General features: G+C 46.7%; 1 protein-coding gene across 1 annotated transcript; it reads left to right on the top strand.

Moving 5' to 3' along the window:
- The first annotated feature begins 11,724 nt into the window (after window positions 1-11,724).
- LOC128807553 (lactosylceramide 4-alpha-galactosyltransferase-like) lies at window positions 11,725-13,591 on the top strand. The gene is made up of 2 exons (XM_053978025.1): window positions 11,725-11,836; window positions 12,464-13,591. The coding sequence occupies exon 2, from the start codon at window positions 12,500-12,502 to the stop codon at window positions 13,589-13,591; it is 1,092 nt and encodes a 363-aa protein (XP_053834000.1). The 5' UTR covers window positions 11,725-11,836; window positions 12,464-12,499.
- The last annotated feature ends 3,911 nt before the right edge of the window (window positions 13,592-17,502 follow it).

Below are 17,502 nucleotides of genomic sequence, written 5' to 3'. Positions count from 1 at the left end.
GGTCTCCTCAGATGTGCCACCAAAGGGCAGCTCCTTTTCTAACCATGTGCCAGTATTCTCTGTGAGGGTTAGAAGAGTGTTTAGTCTTAAATTTTATACCCCAGCACACAAGAGCCTGCATGGCTTCCTGCAGAAACGCAGTAACGGGAAACTACTCTTTGGAAGCTGTTGGTGGCATGGAGCTGTATCAGTTTCCCAGCTCACCCACTGCTCGCATCTGTCCTTTTGTCTCTTTGCCCTTCCCAACAGCTTTATACAGCCAAATTCTGCCATCACTTTCATGTTAAGTATTGTTGATGGGTTTATGAGTTGCTTTCTGAAAACTAAAGGCTGTGAAGTACAAAGCTGCTCCTTTCAGTTAAAGAAGACCTAAAAGATGGTCTACAAAAAAAGGCATTGGGAAAGTTTTCATGACAGGGTGCTGAGAATGATTCTCTTGTGTTCTTTTGGAAAGCGAGATACCAGAGCTTTCTTCTCTATGGTGCAATTCCATCTTCTGTCCTGCTTCAGAGCACAGAGATTGTGGGTTGGTGGTCACCTCTGATTCCTGAAGCCATCCTTCAATAGCTGGTGCTCCCCAGTGTCTCCTGTGCTGGGCTTAAGGGCTGTGGCAGAGTGGGGAGGAAGGCATTGAGCAGAACAGTGTTGGGGAATTATGCAACTGCCATGAGGAAGTGAGAGGGCCACAGTCCATCCTGAAGAGGGTGGATGAAGACTCAGGGAAAAAAAAAAAAAAAAAAAAAAAAGGGGTGGGCTTCAGATTGCTGCAGGCCTTTTTGAGTTGGGAGGCAGGTTACAGCTCCCACATGACTGGCATGCTGTGTTCTGCAGCAGGAAGGGCTGGCTGGCTGTGCAGTTCTGTTGCTAGGGCTTTGCTGCTCTGCTGTTGTGTCTGCTTGGTGCAAGTAAATCTTACCTCTCCATTCATGACATAGGCACAGAAATCTGAGGAAGACATCAAGCTGTGGTGTTTTGTTTGTTTTTATGAACCTTCACTTAAGAGACAGTCAAGATCATATAAGATCCTTGCAAGGACATGCAGAATCTTGCATTTCAACAAGTGGTCTTAAGACTGGCAACAGCATTTTGTAAAGTTAAGAAAATTAATCTTCCTGGGGCTTTTTGGGTAATCCCAGGTAGCCCTGAATAGTGAGGAGCAGATGTCACCAGAGGGTCCTGCTTCCCCATACCTTGGTGACCTGGCTCCAGGGAGGGCAGCTCATATCTGCACAGCTCCCTGGAGAGCTTTGGGAAAGCTGCAGGGTAGAAATGACACTTCCCCACCAGCCCCCTATTTGAGTAGAATCAGCTGAGTTGGAAGGAACCCACAAAGATCAAGTCTAACCCCTGGCCCTGGACAGGACACCGCAACAATCCCACCCTGGGCTGTGAGCATTGTCCAAACGGTCCTTGAGCTCTCTCAGGCTCATGCTGTGACCAAATCCCTGGGGAGACTGTTCAGTGCCCCACCACCCTCTGGGGGAAGGGCCTTTCCCAAAATCCACCCGAACCCTGCCCTGGTACAGCTCCAGCTGTTCCCTCCCATAGTTTAGCCTTGTGTTCATTTGAGCAGGCAGTCACAATTTCAGTGTTAGAGATCTCTGCTCTTGATCAGGCAGGTGGATTCTCTGTGTAAGTGCCGTGTGGTGCACAAACAGTATGGAATTTTAAAAGGATGCATTCAGGGAGGTCACCAGTGATCCTGATATGCCCTGTTTGAGCTAAGTGCAAATGGGATATTCTTATGGAGTGTGCAGAAATGAACAGAATTGCATTAGCTCTTGGTGTTCCATATGTATTGGTATCAGGCTATCAGTATTGGTATCAGGTATCCATATTGGTATTCCATGTTCCAAATGTTTGGGCGTTCCTCAATGAACAGGAAGCTATAACTTAGGTGTAAAAAGTCAAGGCATTTGAAATGTGGTAAGGACAGTACATGGTATTCCCAAGCAGCCTTGGGAAAGGCCCCATGGTTCTCCCTTAGGCTGTGATTGTGGCAGTGGTTTCACACAGACTGACCTGCAGCTGCTCCCTGGCAGTCTGTAGCACTGGGACAGGAACAGCGAAGTACAGATCCAAACACGAGTCCTGAGCCCATCTCTCTGCTGCAGACTGCCTCATTCTGAGTATTCCTAGAGAACAGTCTTGACCACAGCTCTCCACAGCACTTGGTAGCAATTCAGAGTATCAGTTCCTATTTCTGCTCGTGGCAAATGCGGTGGACTGGAAAGAGCAAAGGGGTAAAAGCAGAAGGTGCAGGGCAGTTTTGTCTATGGTGTTTGGAAGGAAAGAACCCACATGCTTTGCTTTGACAATTTGTGCAGTCCGTAGTTCTAGGAGGGTTTTTTCTAATTTGTTCATGATGAAAGCTTCGCAGTCTTGAATTTCCCATTGTGCTCAAAAGGAAGAAAATGCCTGTCTGTAGCTGCTCTGAAACACAGTAACTGGGAGCTGATTTATGTAAACTTTGAGCAGCCTTTTTTTTTTTTTTAATTTCACTTAAGGGTGCCTTAACACCAAATGTATTTGTTGGGGATTACACCCACTGGTTATTTCTAAATTACCTTAGCTCTAGATCCAAGATTAGTATGTTTAATTTTGGTGTACCAAATGTTATTTAAAAGTCTGCCTTGACAATTGTGCTTTGATTCTAGTTTGAGATTTTATGATTTTGTGAATTTTCTTGTGATTTAATGTTTCCATTGGCTTTTAAAGGAAAAGCTTAAAGAAAAAATCTTGGCCTTCTGGGAAAAACAAAAGCAAGGGCAAAACCTGTTGGCAGGTAGGAATGGAATAATGGATTTGACCTTCTCCATGAAGCAGCAGCAAAAATACTCTGGGTCTTTTCTAATGTTAATCTGGGAAAATATCCTGTACTCAATATCAAGGACCATATTTAACAAAGCATTTAAACACAGTGTTTCACCTGACCTGTGTGGAAGTGCTCTAAACTTGTCTTGTATCACCTGGAGTGGGTTGCAGCCCTGTCTGCCTCTGGAAACTCTGGGATGGAAATTCTGTGCCTTGCTGAGCCAAGGGCACATTGCTGCAGCTGTGAGAAACCAACCACTGGGGCTGGAATGGGATGGGGCTCTGGCAGTGTGAGAGCTGCTTTGTGTCTGTTGGGATTGCTGCCGGAATGTGGCACATGGTCCTGCACAGCAAGTGCCACACGAAAGGGACTTTAAAAAAACAAAGAAGTTTATTCCTCGCTCTGTGTGCCACAGGAAAATCACTCAACAGGTCAATCCCTGGCCCCATGGGAAGCACAGCCTGGGTTCAGTGAGGGAGGACCTGGCTTTTGTCTTTGGCTGCTGTGATACCTCTTTGTTCCCAAGTCATCTCTCTGTTGTCCTAGCACAGTCGTAAAGCACCTCTTTCTGACAGGACCAGGAAATTTATTAATGTTTGCTTTACTTTTTAGGCAGTCACAAAGAACCTCTAAGGTAAAAACAAGAGCGAATTTCAGGCAAACACAGCTGCATTGTTTGCATTTGCGTGGCTGTCATTCCTGGGCTTGTGGTCTTTCCTCTTGCTTTATTTCCTCCACTGAAACTGCTGGGTGGAACCTCAGGGATGCATCACAATCAGCTGTTGTGTAGCTTCTGATGAAACTTCGTCAGATATGATGGGAAGAAATGGAGCTTTTTCTCTGGCTTCGGGGATGTTTGCAGTGCCCCAGAGGACCCTGCGCTTTCCCTGCTGCTTTCACTGCTGTTGCTGAAACAGTTGTTGGAACCTGCTGCGCCTATCTACTGCCTGAGATACTTCTATACTTCTGTCAAGATGTGGAGTATCTTTTAAAAAAAACCAAACCAGATCATCACTATTTCCTTGATATTTGTGAGGGAGAAGTGCTAAGGGAGAAGTAGTGCTTTTAACTGCTCTCCCTCACAGCTGTGCTTTAGTCGAGCTGTTCTGTGGAAACCAAATGTTCAAGGACACTTCATATTTATTTTGTAGGCCAAGTCTTCTGCCTCAGATTAGTGAGGTAACCCCCGCTTTGTTGACAACTTCTTCTTGGGCTGATTTAGTTGTGACACAAAGCCTTGCTTTCTGGGAAGTCTTCACAGGTGTGTGGCAGTGCTGGGATGTCCCTATCTTCCTGTTTAACTGGTAGAGAGCCCTTTGGTACGTGCTAAGGAGCTGCTTGGGATAAGCTCTTGACAGGTTTAAGCAAATAATAATATATGGGATGGGAAGCTGTTGCTGTTGAGGCAGGATGGGAATGAATTAATAATTAAGTTTATAAAGAGAATTTATAGTATAAGCTGAAACCTCTCCTTTTCTCTCTGACTGAACTGAGAATATCCATAGGAAGCCATCAATAAATTGTTGGCAAGTCCTTTGCATTCGAGTCAGTAAAGGATGACATGGAACTTAGGATCATTCATCTTCCTTCTTTAAAGGATTTCTAAAGAATTGGATGGGTAACTTTTGGAAATTGATGTTACCACAAAGGGAAGGGAAACAAATATATCAGTAATTCAGGAAATCAGTAACCCACACCACCTAATTTCTTTTATAACCAGTTTTGTTTGCACTAGGTAGTAAAGAGCAGCTCACTAGCTGGTAATCCAACATTCAAATCCAAGTTTCATCCTTACAGGAAGAAAAAAAAAATCCCTAGGGACTTCTCTGTATTTAAACACTACAATGTGCTCTGTATGAGGCAGAACCAGCAGGGTTTGGGGAGCCAGGGGCTGCAGGGCTCACCTGTGTGGAAAGAGGCCGTGATTCCAGCTGGTTCCAACCAGCTCTAAACTAGACAAACCCCGCCCATTGCACACCAAAACCGCAGCTGGTCAGAGCAGCACACTCTGCCTCTGCTTGAACGTTTTTAAGAAAGGGTGGAAGCTGTTAGGGACAGGCTGCTGGGGTCTTGCTGTTTCTTGCAGCTGTATGGACAGAAAGTGTGTGTTACTCTTTCAGAGTCCCAAGGAAAGCAGAGGGTCCGGAGGGAAGGGCAGCTGACTGGGGGGTGGTTGCTCCCAGGGCTGCTGGCCAGGTGATGTGTCAGGTAGTGTAGAAACATTCCAAAGTGGCCAGTCTGAGAGGCTGAAGGTGTCTTGGAAAAGTCATAGAGCAATAAGGCTTTTGTTCAATAGAGGGGGAAAGAAAATGAGAGAGAAAAAAAAATCTCAGCAGAGTTTTCTCCTTGTTTTCAACTGAAGAGCAATTAATCTGAAACACAAAATTCTGTTATCAAGCTGACCCATACCTTTCTTTAGGAGGCATAATATAGTCCTCTGTTATGTTATGCGCATTTCTGGTTTGTCTGACATACTTCTGTTTTTACTGTTGAATTGTATTGATTTTATTTTTTTAAATTATGCAAACTTTTACCAAAAGACAAACAGGGATTAAAGCAGAGGAGACACTAAAATGTTCAGCAGCTTTCAGATGACTTTTTAATCTTTTTCTTCAAAGAATATATTCCTTGTGAAATATTTCTGGGTTTTAAACTTTATTAAGAGCCAGGCACTTCTAAGAAAAGCGTTGCCACACTGATCACAGTGCCTTCAATTAAACTGTGTGTTTATACAGCTTATTTCATGTCATGTCTCCTGTCCTTGGGCTTGTGAAGGTTAGCTGGTACAAGGGTGCTGTACCTCAAGGGGGAAGCCAGAGGTGAGGCTGGAGATGCAGAACTGGCCAGTGCAGCAGAAGAGGAGCATGGAAGGATCAGCAAGGTAATCATGATCACCACCCACTTCCTGGGAAGTGACTGAAGAATGATTATTTTCTCTGTGCTGCCTGAGAGCTCTCCTGTGTCAGGAGCTCTTGTGCTGGGGGCATCCAGGACACACAGTGAGGAGTAATGCTCTGTAGGGCTCTTTTCCCTCTTTTTATTTTCCTCCTTGTTTTATGTACCTCCTCCCAAAATGTGTAGTCTTGGAATGCCATGGTGCAAAGTAGATTCTTGTGGGAAAGTTGCCGTTACCTGTCTTAATCTGATACGCACTGAGGACTGAGCTCTGCCTAGGGCTGGTGTGTCCTCAGCAGGAGAGAAGAGGGGAAACCAAGCTCTCCCCATGCACTGTTTGGATATGCCGTTTATGAACATCACCCCTTTATTCTTTCACAGGTACTTCAGGTTAATCTCTCTCAAGTGATTGTGACCATTCCCTTGTTCACTTGGCTCTTGGTCTCTGTTTTTTTTTTTGCTTTATAACCATTCCTGGAAATCAGATGAACAGGCAGAGTCCAGAAAAGAGAACTGCAGGAAGAAGTCACTCAGCTGCATCCTGCCGTTACAGCCCAAGCTGAGATCTTGACAATTAGCTTTGTGTATAATGATGAAGCCAAACAGCATCCTGTAATAGGCTGGCAGAGGTAGGAGAAGTATAAAGCACTCTTCAAAATGGCACCTGTCACCAGAGGGAAAATGCAGTAAACACATGAGATCTGGCACTTTAAATATGGCAACACCATGAGACTATAGAAAACACTGTTTGAAAACAATTTCCAAAAGATAGTAAAGCTACCAATATTATTAATGTATTTTTTTCCAGTTGTAGAAGGAACATGAAGCCTCCTAGAGAGGCAGAAGGTCGGTAGGGAATGAGATTGGAAGGGAGTTCAGAGATCACTTTGAAATATTAATGCAGAATTAATTTCTGCATCTGGCTACAGGTAAGAGGAACTTGGGGATGCTGGGCCCTGCTGTTTGTTAACAGAGAAGGGCTAGTGGGAGATGTGGTGGTTGGAGTCTGTCTTGGGCATAGTGGTCTTGAAATGAGAGTTTTCAATTCTTGAAGTATGGAATGAAGTCACAAAACTTCTACCTTGGACTTACAGACTTTGGCCTGTTCAGGGTTGAGGCAGTCCCCTGGGAGGCAGTTCTGAGGGACACTGGACATTCTCCAAGAATAACATTTGAAAGGCACAGGAAAAGGCTAGCCCAATGCCATAAGACAAGCCAGCAGGGAAGAAAACTGGCCTGGATGAACAGGGAGCTTTTGATTGAACTCAATGGGAAAAACAAAAATATTTACCAGCTTGAAAGAAGGGACAAGTGGCTCAGGAGGATTACAAAGGTGTCATTAGGTTATGCAGGGAGAAAGTCAGAAAGGCCAAAGGCCCAGCTAGAATTTAATCTGGCAACTGCCATAAGAGATAACACGATTTTTTTTCCAAATACATTAATAAAAAGGAGCCAAGGAGACTCTCCATCCTTTATTACATGTAGGGGAAACATTGCCACCAAGGATGAGGAAAAGGCTGAGGTACTTGATGCCTTTTACTTTGGTTCAATCTTTAACTGAAAGACCAGTTATTACCTGGGTGTCAGGCCCCCTGAGCTGGGAGATAGGGACAGGATAACACCCCTGTAATCCAGGAGGAAACAGTGACTTGCTGTTCCACTTAAAATTGCACAATCTGTGGGGTCAGGTGGGATCCACTCAAGGGCACTGAGGGAGCTGGTGGACAAGCTCACAGAGCTGCTCTCCATCACTTACTGGCAGACCTGGTGAACTGGGGAAGTCCTAGAAGACTGAGGGTTAGCCAATGTGACACCCATCTTCAAGAAGGCTGAAAGGAGGATCTGGAGAGCCACAAGCCCTTGAGCCTGACCTCAATACTAAGGAAGGCTGTGGAACAGATCATACTGAGTGTCACCAACCAGGGCCAGGCCCAGCCAGCACACATTCATGAGAGGCAGGTCCTGCCTAACAAACCTGACCCTACAAATTTCTGACTGTCTAAGTGTAACAGCAGTACTGACTATTTTCCCTTCATCTTGGGCTACTGCTTATTGTATTCAGGGAGGCTGATTGAAATGTAATGATGTTGTCATGTCTGGCTATCTGATTTTCTGCTTGTGGCCATTGCTTAGTTACATCATTGTTACTCTCTGTTGCAAATAACAGAGCCTGTAGATACTTTTTCTGGACAGCTTCAGTGAGATGCCATCATATCTGTGGCTGCTTTGTGTACAGTGATCTGGGAATCAGCAGCTATCAAAACTGCCAAATCATTTCTTCCCACAATCTGTTTATTTTTTGGTAGAAACTTGGTAATCTCATTCTCTGACTCTTTGCTGTGGCTTGCTTTATCCCACAGAGTGTCTATCTTACATTTCCTTACAGCTATACAAGAGGGTGTGTATACTTCTTTCTTTTATTTCAGGAGAAAACATAGTTCTAAACCTACTCAAAGTGAATTGGATATTGCAGGGTTCATTCTGGAAAGGTGAAGTCATGATAAATACAGAAGATGCAGTTAAGAGACAGGTGCCGTAAATGTCCTCTGCCTTCAGCTGCAGTACTTTATTGGTCTAATATACTACATTTACAATATTTGCTCTCCTCTTACCTCAAACATTCACATGTGCTTGGTCTGCCATCCTCTCTGGGTTCAGGAGGAGGAGCTCTAAAGCTGTTGGTAAAATGCTAAAAACTAATTCCTCTAAATACTTGGGGAATCTGCTGGTGGATGTGTCCCTGTGGGATACCATTCTGTGTTTCCATGCCTAGCAGATTGATTAGTTCCCTATTGAATGCTGTAATTGTCAAATCTCACCTCTTCTACTCTCATTAGTAATGTAAGTCTGGAGAAAATTGAGATCTTCAGCTGTTTTCTGGTGGGTCCCCAAAATACTTCTGTCAGGTTGCTTGTGATGGGTAATATTCATTGTTCCAGACCTTTAGCAGCTACCTAGGTATGCAAAGGTTTGCTGGACCTTTTCCCCTCATCTCTGTTTTTTGCTACCAAATTTGTAGTAAATTTACAAACACCACCCCAGGTGTTTGCAGTTCCTGTGTCCACACATTTACTTGAAATGGCATCACTAATCTCATGGGTACTTGGTTCGTTCCCCTGAAGACAACAGGGGCTGGTACAAACACTTTTTTCCAAGGCTAACCAAAGCTGTGTTGCTGTGTTTGTGCTGGATGTACATTCAAACATAGCTTTTATAGTTTAATGCCATAAAGTAGATGAAGTCTTGATAAAAATAGACAACAAAGACAAACAGTAATAAAACAAAGAAAGAAGTGAAGCTATACCACAGTGTACTTTCATTTAGCCTGTGAAGACTGGATGTTCATGACAAATTCTGGCTGATCTCTACCAGATCCTCCAGCTGGCCCCAGGCTAGACTCCTCCAGGGCTGGGTCCCTTGCTGCAAGAGCTGCCACTCTCTGCTTTGCTACCCCAGCAGTACTTTGCCTAAACCCAGAACGATATTTTTAGTGCCCAGAACTGCAGGAATGACAGTTGACTTGGCCACAAAAGGGCTCAACTATTGCTTGAAAATGTTGGGATCAAGCAAAGCATCTTGCTCAAGATGCAAAACCATCTCTAACCAGTTTCTCTGCATGTTCTGACATGCAACAAAGAATTACACTGCAAATCCATTTTAGTTAATAGTATAATATGTATCTATGGACACACATATATTTGCTAATAGTTAGATCATCCCTTTGCACTCTCTTTCCTGCAATTTTCTGCTAATTTGCAGGCCTATCCAGCTTCATAGGCTAACTCTCCTAAGTACCTAGGTGTAAGCTGTATCAATTAAATCCTAGAAGGGAAACAATAGTGAAGTCCTTATTGAGATCCTTCATTTATAGTCTGGTTTTGAAACAACACTTGCACTTCTGTGATATGGACAACTGTAGTTTTCCTGTAATCATCTGATCACCTCTGGCTAAAACACTTGGTTTTACTTGGTATGGTAAGATTTAGGCTTGGAGGTTTTGAGACCTTCTGCAGAACTCATACTCTGAGAATTACACAGTTCTAACGTAATTATGTAAAAACAATCCTAATTGCTTTCATTGCAAAGTGCGAATGTAACATTTTGTTGTCTGACATCACAAATGCATGCCCTTAAAGAATTTTTAGAGTTCATTTCTTGCACTTGTTATCACTATTTCTACATGACATCATATGTCATGTAGATCATACGATGTTTTATAAGAATATCACTCAGTAATGAAGTTTTTTTCTTATTAGGAATGATTTGCCAGGTTTTGGGGACTTCTGAATAGCTGCTGTTACAATTTGAAAAGTTAAGGATTGCAGGATGCTTTTTTGGCTTCATGTAAGTTGGCTTCATGCACAATTCATGTTGTACCATCAGTCAATCATTTAATTTCCATCTAGTTTGGGTTGTTTCCCTTTATTGCTGTCTATGATTTGGTACCAAGGAAATATCGGTGAAGCACTGTTAGTCATGTAAGGCAGGAAATCACTTTCCTCAGGGCAGGGTGGACTAAAAGTAGGCATGAGCATGTGCAGATCCATCAGCAGCAGACTGGTGGCAGTCTTTACATAGTGAAGTTAAAAGATCGCCTGTGATAGCAGCCCTGTGTCTGTTTCCTTTGTTTTATCCATATATGCTTGGAACAAGGGATCCTTGATGATATTTCTATATCAGGGTTTACATTGTGCAGTGAGGTGTCTCTTTGCATTTTGCAATTTTTGTTCGGACACATTTTTTGTGTGCATATTTCAAACCCTGTATTGGTTAACTTGGCTTTTAAATTTAATAAGCAAGGCTATGAAAATTATAGGCAGCATTCTGATGGAAAGAACCTGGGCAGAAAAGAGCCTGGTGGACCACGGACCACAAGCTGATCAGGACCCAGCAGATGTACTCACAGCCTGTGGAGCATGGCCTGCAAGGTCATGGGAGGTGATCCTTGCCCACCACTCAGCACTGGTGAGACACACCTGGAGGGCTGGTTCTGGAATCCCAGCATGGGGGAGGCGTGTCCGTACTGGAGCAAATCTGGCAAAGGGCCACTAAGGTGAGAAGGGGACTGGAGCACATGGTGCATGACAAGAGGCTGGGAGGGCTCTGCTGACTTTTCTTGCACTAGAGCAGGCTGGGCTGTCTGGTCAGGGTGTGAAACACCTGGCTGAAGGTGGGTGGGTGAAGGACACAAGTGAGACTCTCCTGTGTTCAATGCAGAGATGGCAGGAGACACCATGGGCACACATTGAAGTGTGGCAAGTTAGAATGAAAGGAAGGGTGGAGAAACACTGGATCAGGTAGCCCAGAGTGGTTGTGGAGTCCCTGTGCTGGGAGAAGACCTGTCATGAGTCCATCCATGGTGCTGCTATGCATGAAAGGATTTAGGGAGACGAGAGAGGTCTGGGGCACTACAGAGCAATATTTCTTACAGGCAGCTGAGGAGGAACTGCAGTAATCCCTGAATTTAGTGGCTGTACTGATAAAGGAGGGATTTTATGAATGTGCCAGCATGTCTCATGCTCGGGAAGGTCAGCCATCCTTGATCGCAGCGGCAAGGGGGAGCTGCCATAGAATGAGGGACACCTGAATGTGGCAAAGTCCTTCAGTGAGGTCCCTGGTGTATGAGGGACTATTCCCTAATGAAGGAGTAAAGCATTTGGTTGAAAGCGTGTGTTTCCAAGGGGGCATTCTGTACTTAGGGCTTGGGGTGGGAGCAGGCAGCTCTATGGAAGGCTCAGCTCAGTTATCACGGCAGCCCCAGAAGCAGTGTGAACGCTGGGAAATTTTAGCAAAGGAGGAGAAAACAAATCAAGCCACTTTCCCACCAGTCTAAATCTCAAAGTGTAGCCACAGTGGGGTTTCGATTTCCTCCTCTTTTTTTTTTTTTTCATTACTTTTTAACTAACTGGTTTGTTCACGGTGCATCTTTGTGACCTTTGTATCAGCTCTCATTACGGATGAATGATGTCACATCCTTCCCTTTTTTTTCCTTCAAATGCTCACCATTCCTTTTCATAAAAAGCAAGTGACAGACCAAAGTGTTGTAGTCATCCTCATATACTTTAATTTCTTAAACATCCTTTCAGCTGAGCAGGGAATTCCGTGGTGTCTTGAAAGCAGGGACAGGTGAGTTTTGTGCCTTCTCTACAGCGCCGGCTCTGTCCTACCTGTCTGTGCCCCTTTGTCTTCTGCAGTTCAAAAAATGATTTATAGGGTTAACCCAGCTGTGTTGTGTGGAAGGTGGGGAATGTAAAGGGGTCTGTAAAAGGCAGGGTGGGCTGGGTTTTGCTGCCTGTAGCACTGGCAGCACAAGCTGGTATTTCTGTGCAGGAGGAGAAAACTTTCTGGTGATCCAGAGCTGATCATTTGTGTATTGGCTGCCTCTCCTCTGTCCCCAAAGTGCCCGTGACTTGCATTAGGACACCTCCCATTGCCTCTAAGAAGCCATTTTCTGGTCACATGAGAAGTTCCATATGTGACCTAGGCACAGTGATCATGGGAGAAATGACAAACGGGATTGTGCCAGCAGAGTTCTCTGTGCTGTTTGCGATTTGTTTGGTTTCCCCTTCCCAGAGTTTTTTGCATACGTGTCTCAAGTTCAGAATGACTGGAAGTGCTAGAGGGTTCAGATGAGTTCTCTAATGGTGTTCCCAGAGTTTGTTGTGCACTGCTATGAAGCTGGGACACACCTATAAAGGAAGGCTCTTACTCTGCTGCCTTCTCTGTCAGGTTTTTTTCTTTCCTTCCCTTCAGGCTGTCTCAAGAGAGAAGACTCTGGCTGGAGAAAGAATGCTCAGGATGCCCAGCTACCTCCTAAAGCTGACCAGGATGGTGCTCAGCCACAAACCCTGTGCCCTGTTTATCCTCATCATTGGGTTTGTATCCTTTGCCTACATCAAGTTGTACTGGGGCATCTGGGAGGACCCAAAGAGCAGAGCCCCCACCTACGGCTTGTCTGCTGAGATCAGCTGTGCTCACTATGTGCCTTCTGCCCTCGACATTGCTGGTGGGCCCTCTCCTCCCACAGGAAATGTGTTTTTTGTGGAGACCTCAGAGCAAACTTCCCCAAGTTACCTGTTCTCGTGCTCTGTGGAGTCAGCGGCCAGGACACACCCTGCATCAAGAGTTGTGGTGCTCATGAAAGGTTTGGCCAAAGGGAACGCCTCCTTACCCAAGCACTGGGCTTTCTCCTTGCTGAGCTGCTTCCCCAACGTGGAAATCCGGCCCCTAGACTTGACAGAGCTCTTTTCTGGAACACCTCTGAAAAGGTGGTACTTATGGCCTCTGCGGCACTGGGAGCCTCATTTTTTACCCGTCCTCTCTGACGCCTGCAGAATCGTCCTCATGTGGAAATTTGGTGGCATCTACCTGGATACAGACTTCATTGTGCTTAAGAACTTAGAGAACCTCACCAATGCCCTTGGGATTCAGGATGACAATGAACTGAATGGGGCATTTCTGTCCTTTAAGGCCAAGCACCAGTTCATGGAGCTGTGCATGCAGGACTTTGTGCAGAATTACAATGGCTGGGTCTGGGGGCACCAGGGCCCAGAGCTTCTAACTCGTGTCTTCAAGAAGTGGTGCTCCCTCGGGACTATCAAGAGCATGAGCTGCAAAGGTGTGAGTGCTCTTGCCCAAGAAGTTGTTTATCCTATTCCCTGGCAGGACTGGAAGAAGTTGTTTGAGGCAGTCAGTGCCTTGGAGCTTCAGAAACTCCTTAAGAACACCTATGCAGTGCACATATGGAACAAACTGAGCCACGGGACCAAGTTGGAGATCCCCTCCCAGGCTCTGCTGGCTCAGCTCTATTCCCAGTTCTGCCCTGCCACCTATGCAAAGATGAAACAGGACTTGGAAGAGTTGTCCAGTCATGCAGTGTGACCTGGGGGACCTTGGCTGCAGAGATGTTCCCCAGGCTGAAGGAAACCAAGTGCCTTAGACCTACCCCAGAGTTGGTTTTTAGTCCCCAGAGCAGGTGTTCTTTGTGACAGCTCTGTGGTTTTGTGCCTGATTTCTGATATCTGACTCAGATCCTTTGTGTTTCAAATTTACAGCTTGACCTGACTTCAGCATCTCTTCCTGTCCTTCACGAGACCTGTTGCTGCAAGGAAGGTTAAAGTCATTCATCAGCATTCCTCTGCTGATCCTCTCTTGGTGTTCTCCAATGGTTCCTCCTGTAAATCCCAGCCTGAGCAGCCCCTTGTGATGATTCAACCGCTGTAGGTACCTTTGGCTTGCTCTCTGTGGCATTTTTGAGTTTGCGAATCGATACCAGGCAGTGCCAAAGGGCACAGATTGCTGGGGCTCAGAGCAGAATCCATGGCTGGCAAAGATCCTTAACACATGGAGAAATACATGAAGTGTATATGAAATTTGCTTTTAGAAGCAGAAAACAGTTTCGGTCCCTGCATGGCTCAGTATGAACTTGTTCTAAATGTCTTAAGAGAGAAAAGTTCAAATTATACTTCCTACTGTTTCGGATTCCACAGCAGTGGGATGACTTGTCTGGGACTCCTCAGGAAAACAAATAGACAAAAGCAGTTCCTTGAGGAGCGGAAATTATAAAGATCCTTGCTCTGCTGAAGTATTTCTTGTAGATACCAACATCTAAGCAGCCATTGTTGCACTCTGAAGGGGCTCAGCATTGCCTGTTTCTGCAGTGCTGTGAGGAGGATTACATCCCTTTCATTGGAATATTGAGACCATTGTGGACGTCCAGAGGACAACATGTCCACATCAACAGAAGGAGCAGGTGCAGGACTCCGAGCACTGTCGCCATGGACAAAAATAAAAACTCAGAAGCACATGAAGGTTGGAAAAGACCTCCAAGATCAGGGAGTCCAACCTTCAATTCTGTATCACCACGCCCACTAGCCTTTATCCCAAAGTGCCATGTGTACTCATTTTTTGGAGCACTTTCAGGGATGCAGACTCCACCACTTCCCTTGGGAGCCTGTGGCACACAGTGCTTAAGCACTCTGAAATTTTTCCTTGTATCCAAGCTGAACCTACCGTTGTGCAGGAAGTGCTGCATCCAGCTCTGGAATCCCAGCACAGGAAGGACAGGGAGCTGCTTCAGCCAGAGCAGGGACACCAAGGGGATCAGAGGGATGGAGCAGCTTTGCTGGGAGGAAAGGCTGAGAGAAGTGGGAATGCTCTGCCTGGAGAAGAGAAGGCTTTGAGGTGACATAATCATGGCCCTCCACTGCCTTAAGGGAGCTTAAAGGAAAGGTGCAGAGCGATTCTTTGCAAGGGCCTGGAGTGACAGGACAAGGGGGAATGGCTTCACACTGACAGAGAGTAGGTTTAGATTGGATATGGGAAGAAATTCTTCCCTGTGAGGGTGGTGAGACCCTGGCACAGCTTGCCCAGAGAAGCTGTGGCTGCCCCTGGGTCCCTGGAAGTGTCCAAGGCCAGATTGGATGGGGCTCGGAGATACCTGGGATAGTGGAAGGTGTCCCTGTCCATGGCAGGAGGGGTGGAACAAGATGATCTTTAGTGTCCCTTCCAACCCAGACCATTCTAGTGATTTCCCCTCATCCTGTCCCCTGTTCCCTGGGAGCAGAGCCTGACCCCCACCTGGCTGCACCCTCCTATCAGGGAGGTGTGGTGAGCAGTAAGGTCGCTCCTGAGCCTCCTTTTCCTCCAGGTTAAACACCCCCAGCTCCTTCAGCCACTCCTCATCAGACTTGTGCTCCAGCCCCTTGCCCAGCTCTGTTCCCTCCTCTGGACACGCTCCAGCCCCTCAATGTCTATCTTGCAGTGCCAGGCCCAGAACTGGACACAGCACTTTGGGGTGAGGCCTCCCCAGTGACCACAACAGGGGGAGAGTCACTGCCCTGCTCCTGCTGGCCACACCATTGCTGACCTAGCCCAGGAGCCATTGGCCTTCTTGCCCTCCTGGCCATGCACTGTGGACCAGCAGGCCCAGGCTCTTTCCTGCTGGGCTCTTCCCAGACACTCTTCCCAGCCTGGAGGTGCTGGGGGTTGTGACCCAGGGGCAGTACCTGGCACTTCAGGTCTTGATGAACCTCAAGGATATGAACCGGGACTGGCTCTGACAGTGGGCCCTGGGGCACAGCACCAGTGACCCACTGCCAGCTGGATTAATTCCACCACCATTTCCTGGGCCCAGCCATCCAGGCAGTTTATTCCCAGCAAACAGGGAACCTGTTAAATCCGTGAGCTACAAGGACAATGCTCTCCAGGGGAGCACTGCGGGAGCAGTGATCAAAGGCTTTATTGAAGGCCCAGGTACACAACATCCGCAGCCTTTCCCACCGTTGGGTGTTCACAGAAGGAGGTTGGGTCAGTCAAGCAGGACCTGCTTGAACTCATGCTGGCTGGGCCTGATGCCCCAGTGGTGCAGCACGCATCATGGAATTGCACTCCAGGTAATCTGTTCCATACCCTTCCCTGGCACTGAGGTCAGGCTGACAGGCCTCTGGTTCCCCCAGCTGTCCTTCCAAGCCTTCTCATACAGGGGTGTCACATTGTCCAACCTCCCTGGAGCTCTCCAGTTCACCAGGACTGCTGATTAATGATGGAGAGAGGACCTTTGTGAGCTGCTTCAGCAGCTCCCAGCAGAAGGATGGCATCTTCCTAGACTTGTGCATGTCTGGGCAGCACAGCAGCTCACTAACAACTTCCTCCTGCAGTGTGGGGACTTTGTTCTGCTCCCTGTTTCTGTCTTCTGGCTCAGGGGGCTGGATATGCAGGGCTTTTGGTTAAAGGCTGAGGTCAAGAAGGTATTGAGTACCTCAACCTGTTCCTCATCCCTGGAGGTCATGTTCCCACCCCAGCATGCAATAAAGGATGGAGAATCTCCTTGGCCTCTTTTTGTCATTAATGCATTTGGAAATGCTCTTTTTCTTAACCTTTATACTGGTGGCTGGATTGACTTCCTAGCTGGACTTTTACCTTTTTAGTTTTCTCTCTGATTAACTTCATGGCATCCTTGTAGTTTTCCTGAGTTGCCTGACCCTTCTTCCAGAGTTGCTAAACCCTCTGTTCTTCCTGAGTCCCAGTGGAAGCTTGCTGTTCATCCAGGCCAGCCTTCCTTGAACCAGCTTACGGCACATTGCAATGGGCTCCTGCTCCACCTCGATGACCTCCTTCCTGAGGAACGTCCACCTTCCTGGGCTCCTTGGCCCCTCAGGACTGCCTCCCAAGGGATTCTCTCAGCCTGTGATCTGAACAGACCAAAGCCTGTCCTTCACAAATCTAAGGCAGTGGTTTTGCTGACCCCATTCCTCCTTCTTCCTCCCTTCACCAAGAACTGAAACTGAATCGTGTCACGGTCACTGTACCCAAGATGGCCTCTGGCAACCTCATCTCCCACCAGTGCTCCTCTGTTTGCAAACAGCAGATCCCCTGGTGGCCTTCCCTGGTGGGCTCGCTTGCCAGCTGTATCAGAAAGTTCTCCAGCACATGCTCCAGGAACTTCCTGGAGTGTCTCCTGTCTGCTGGGTGGGATTCCAGCAGACACCTGGTAACTTGAAGATGCCACTGTGGATGTAGGCAGTGGATGCTGTGGATCATCCATCTATCCCTAATGCAAATCACTGCCCACCACTCAGCACTGGTGAGACACACCTGGAGGGCTGGTTCTGGAATCCCAGCATGGGGGAGGCGTGTCCATACTGGAGCAAATCTGGCAAAGAGCCACTAAGGTGAGAAGGGGACTGGAGCACATGGTGCATGACAAGAGGCTGGGAGGGCTCTGCTGACTTTTCTTGCACTAGAGCAGGCTGGGCTGTCTGGTCAGGGTGTGAAACACCTGGCTGAAGGTG

This window comes from Vidua macroura, chromosome 5, assembly GCF_024509145.1.
Source record: "Vidua macroura isolate BioBank_ID:100142 chromosome 5, ASM2450914v1, whole genome shotgun sequence".
In the NCBI taxonomy this organism is placed as follows: domain Eukaryota; kingdom Metazoa; phylum Chordata; class Aves; order Passeriformes; family Viduidae; genus Vidua; species Vidua macroura.
Note: the sequence above shows the minus strand (reverse complement) of the source record. Positions and strands in the feature narration are given on the sequence as shown.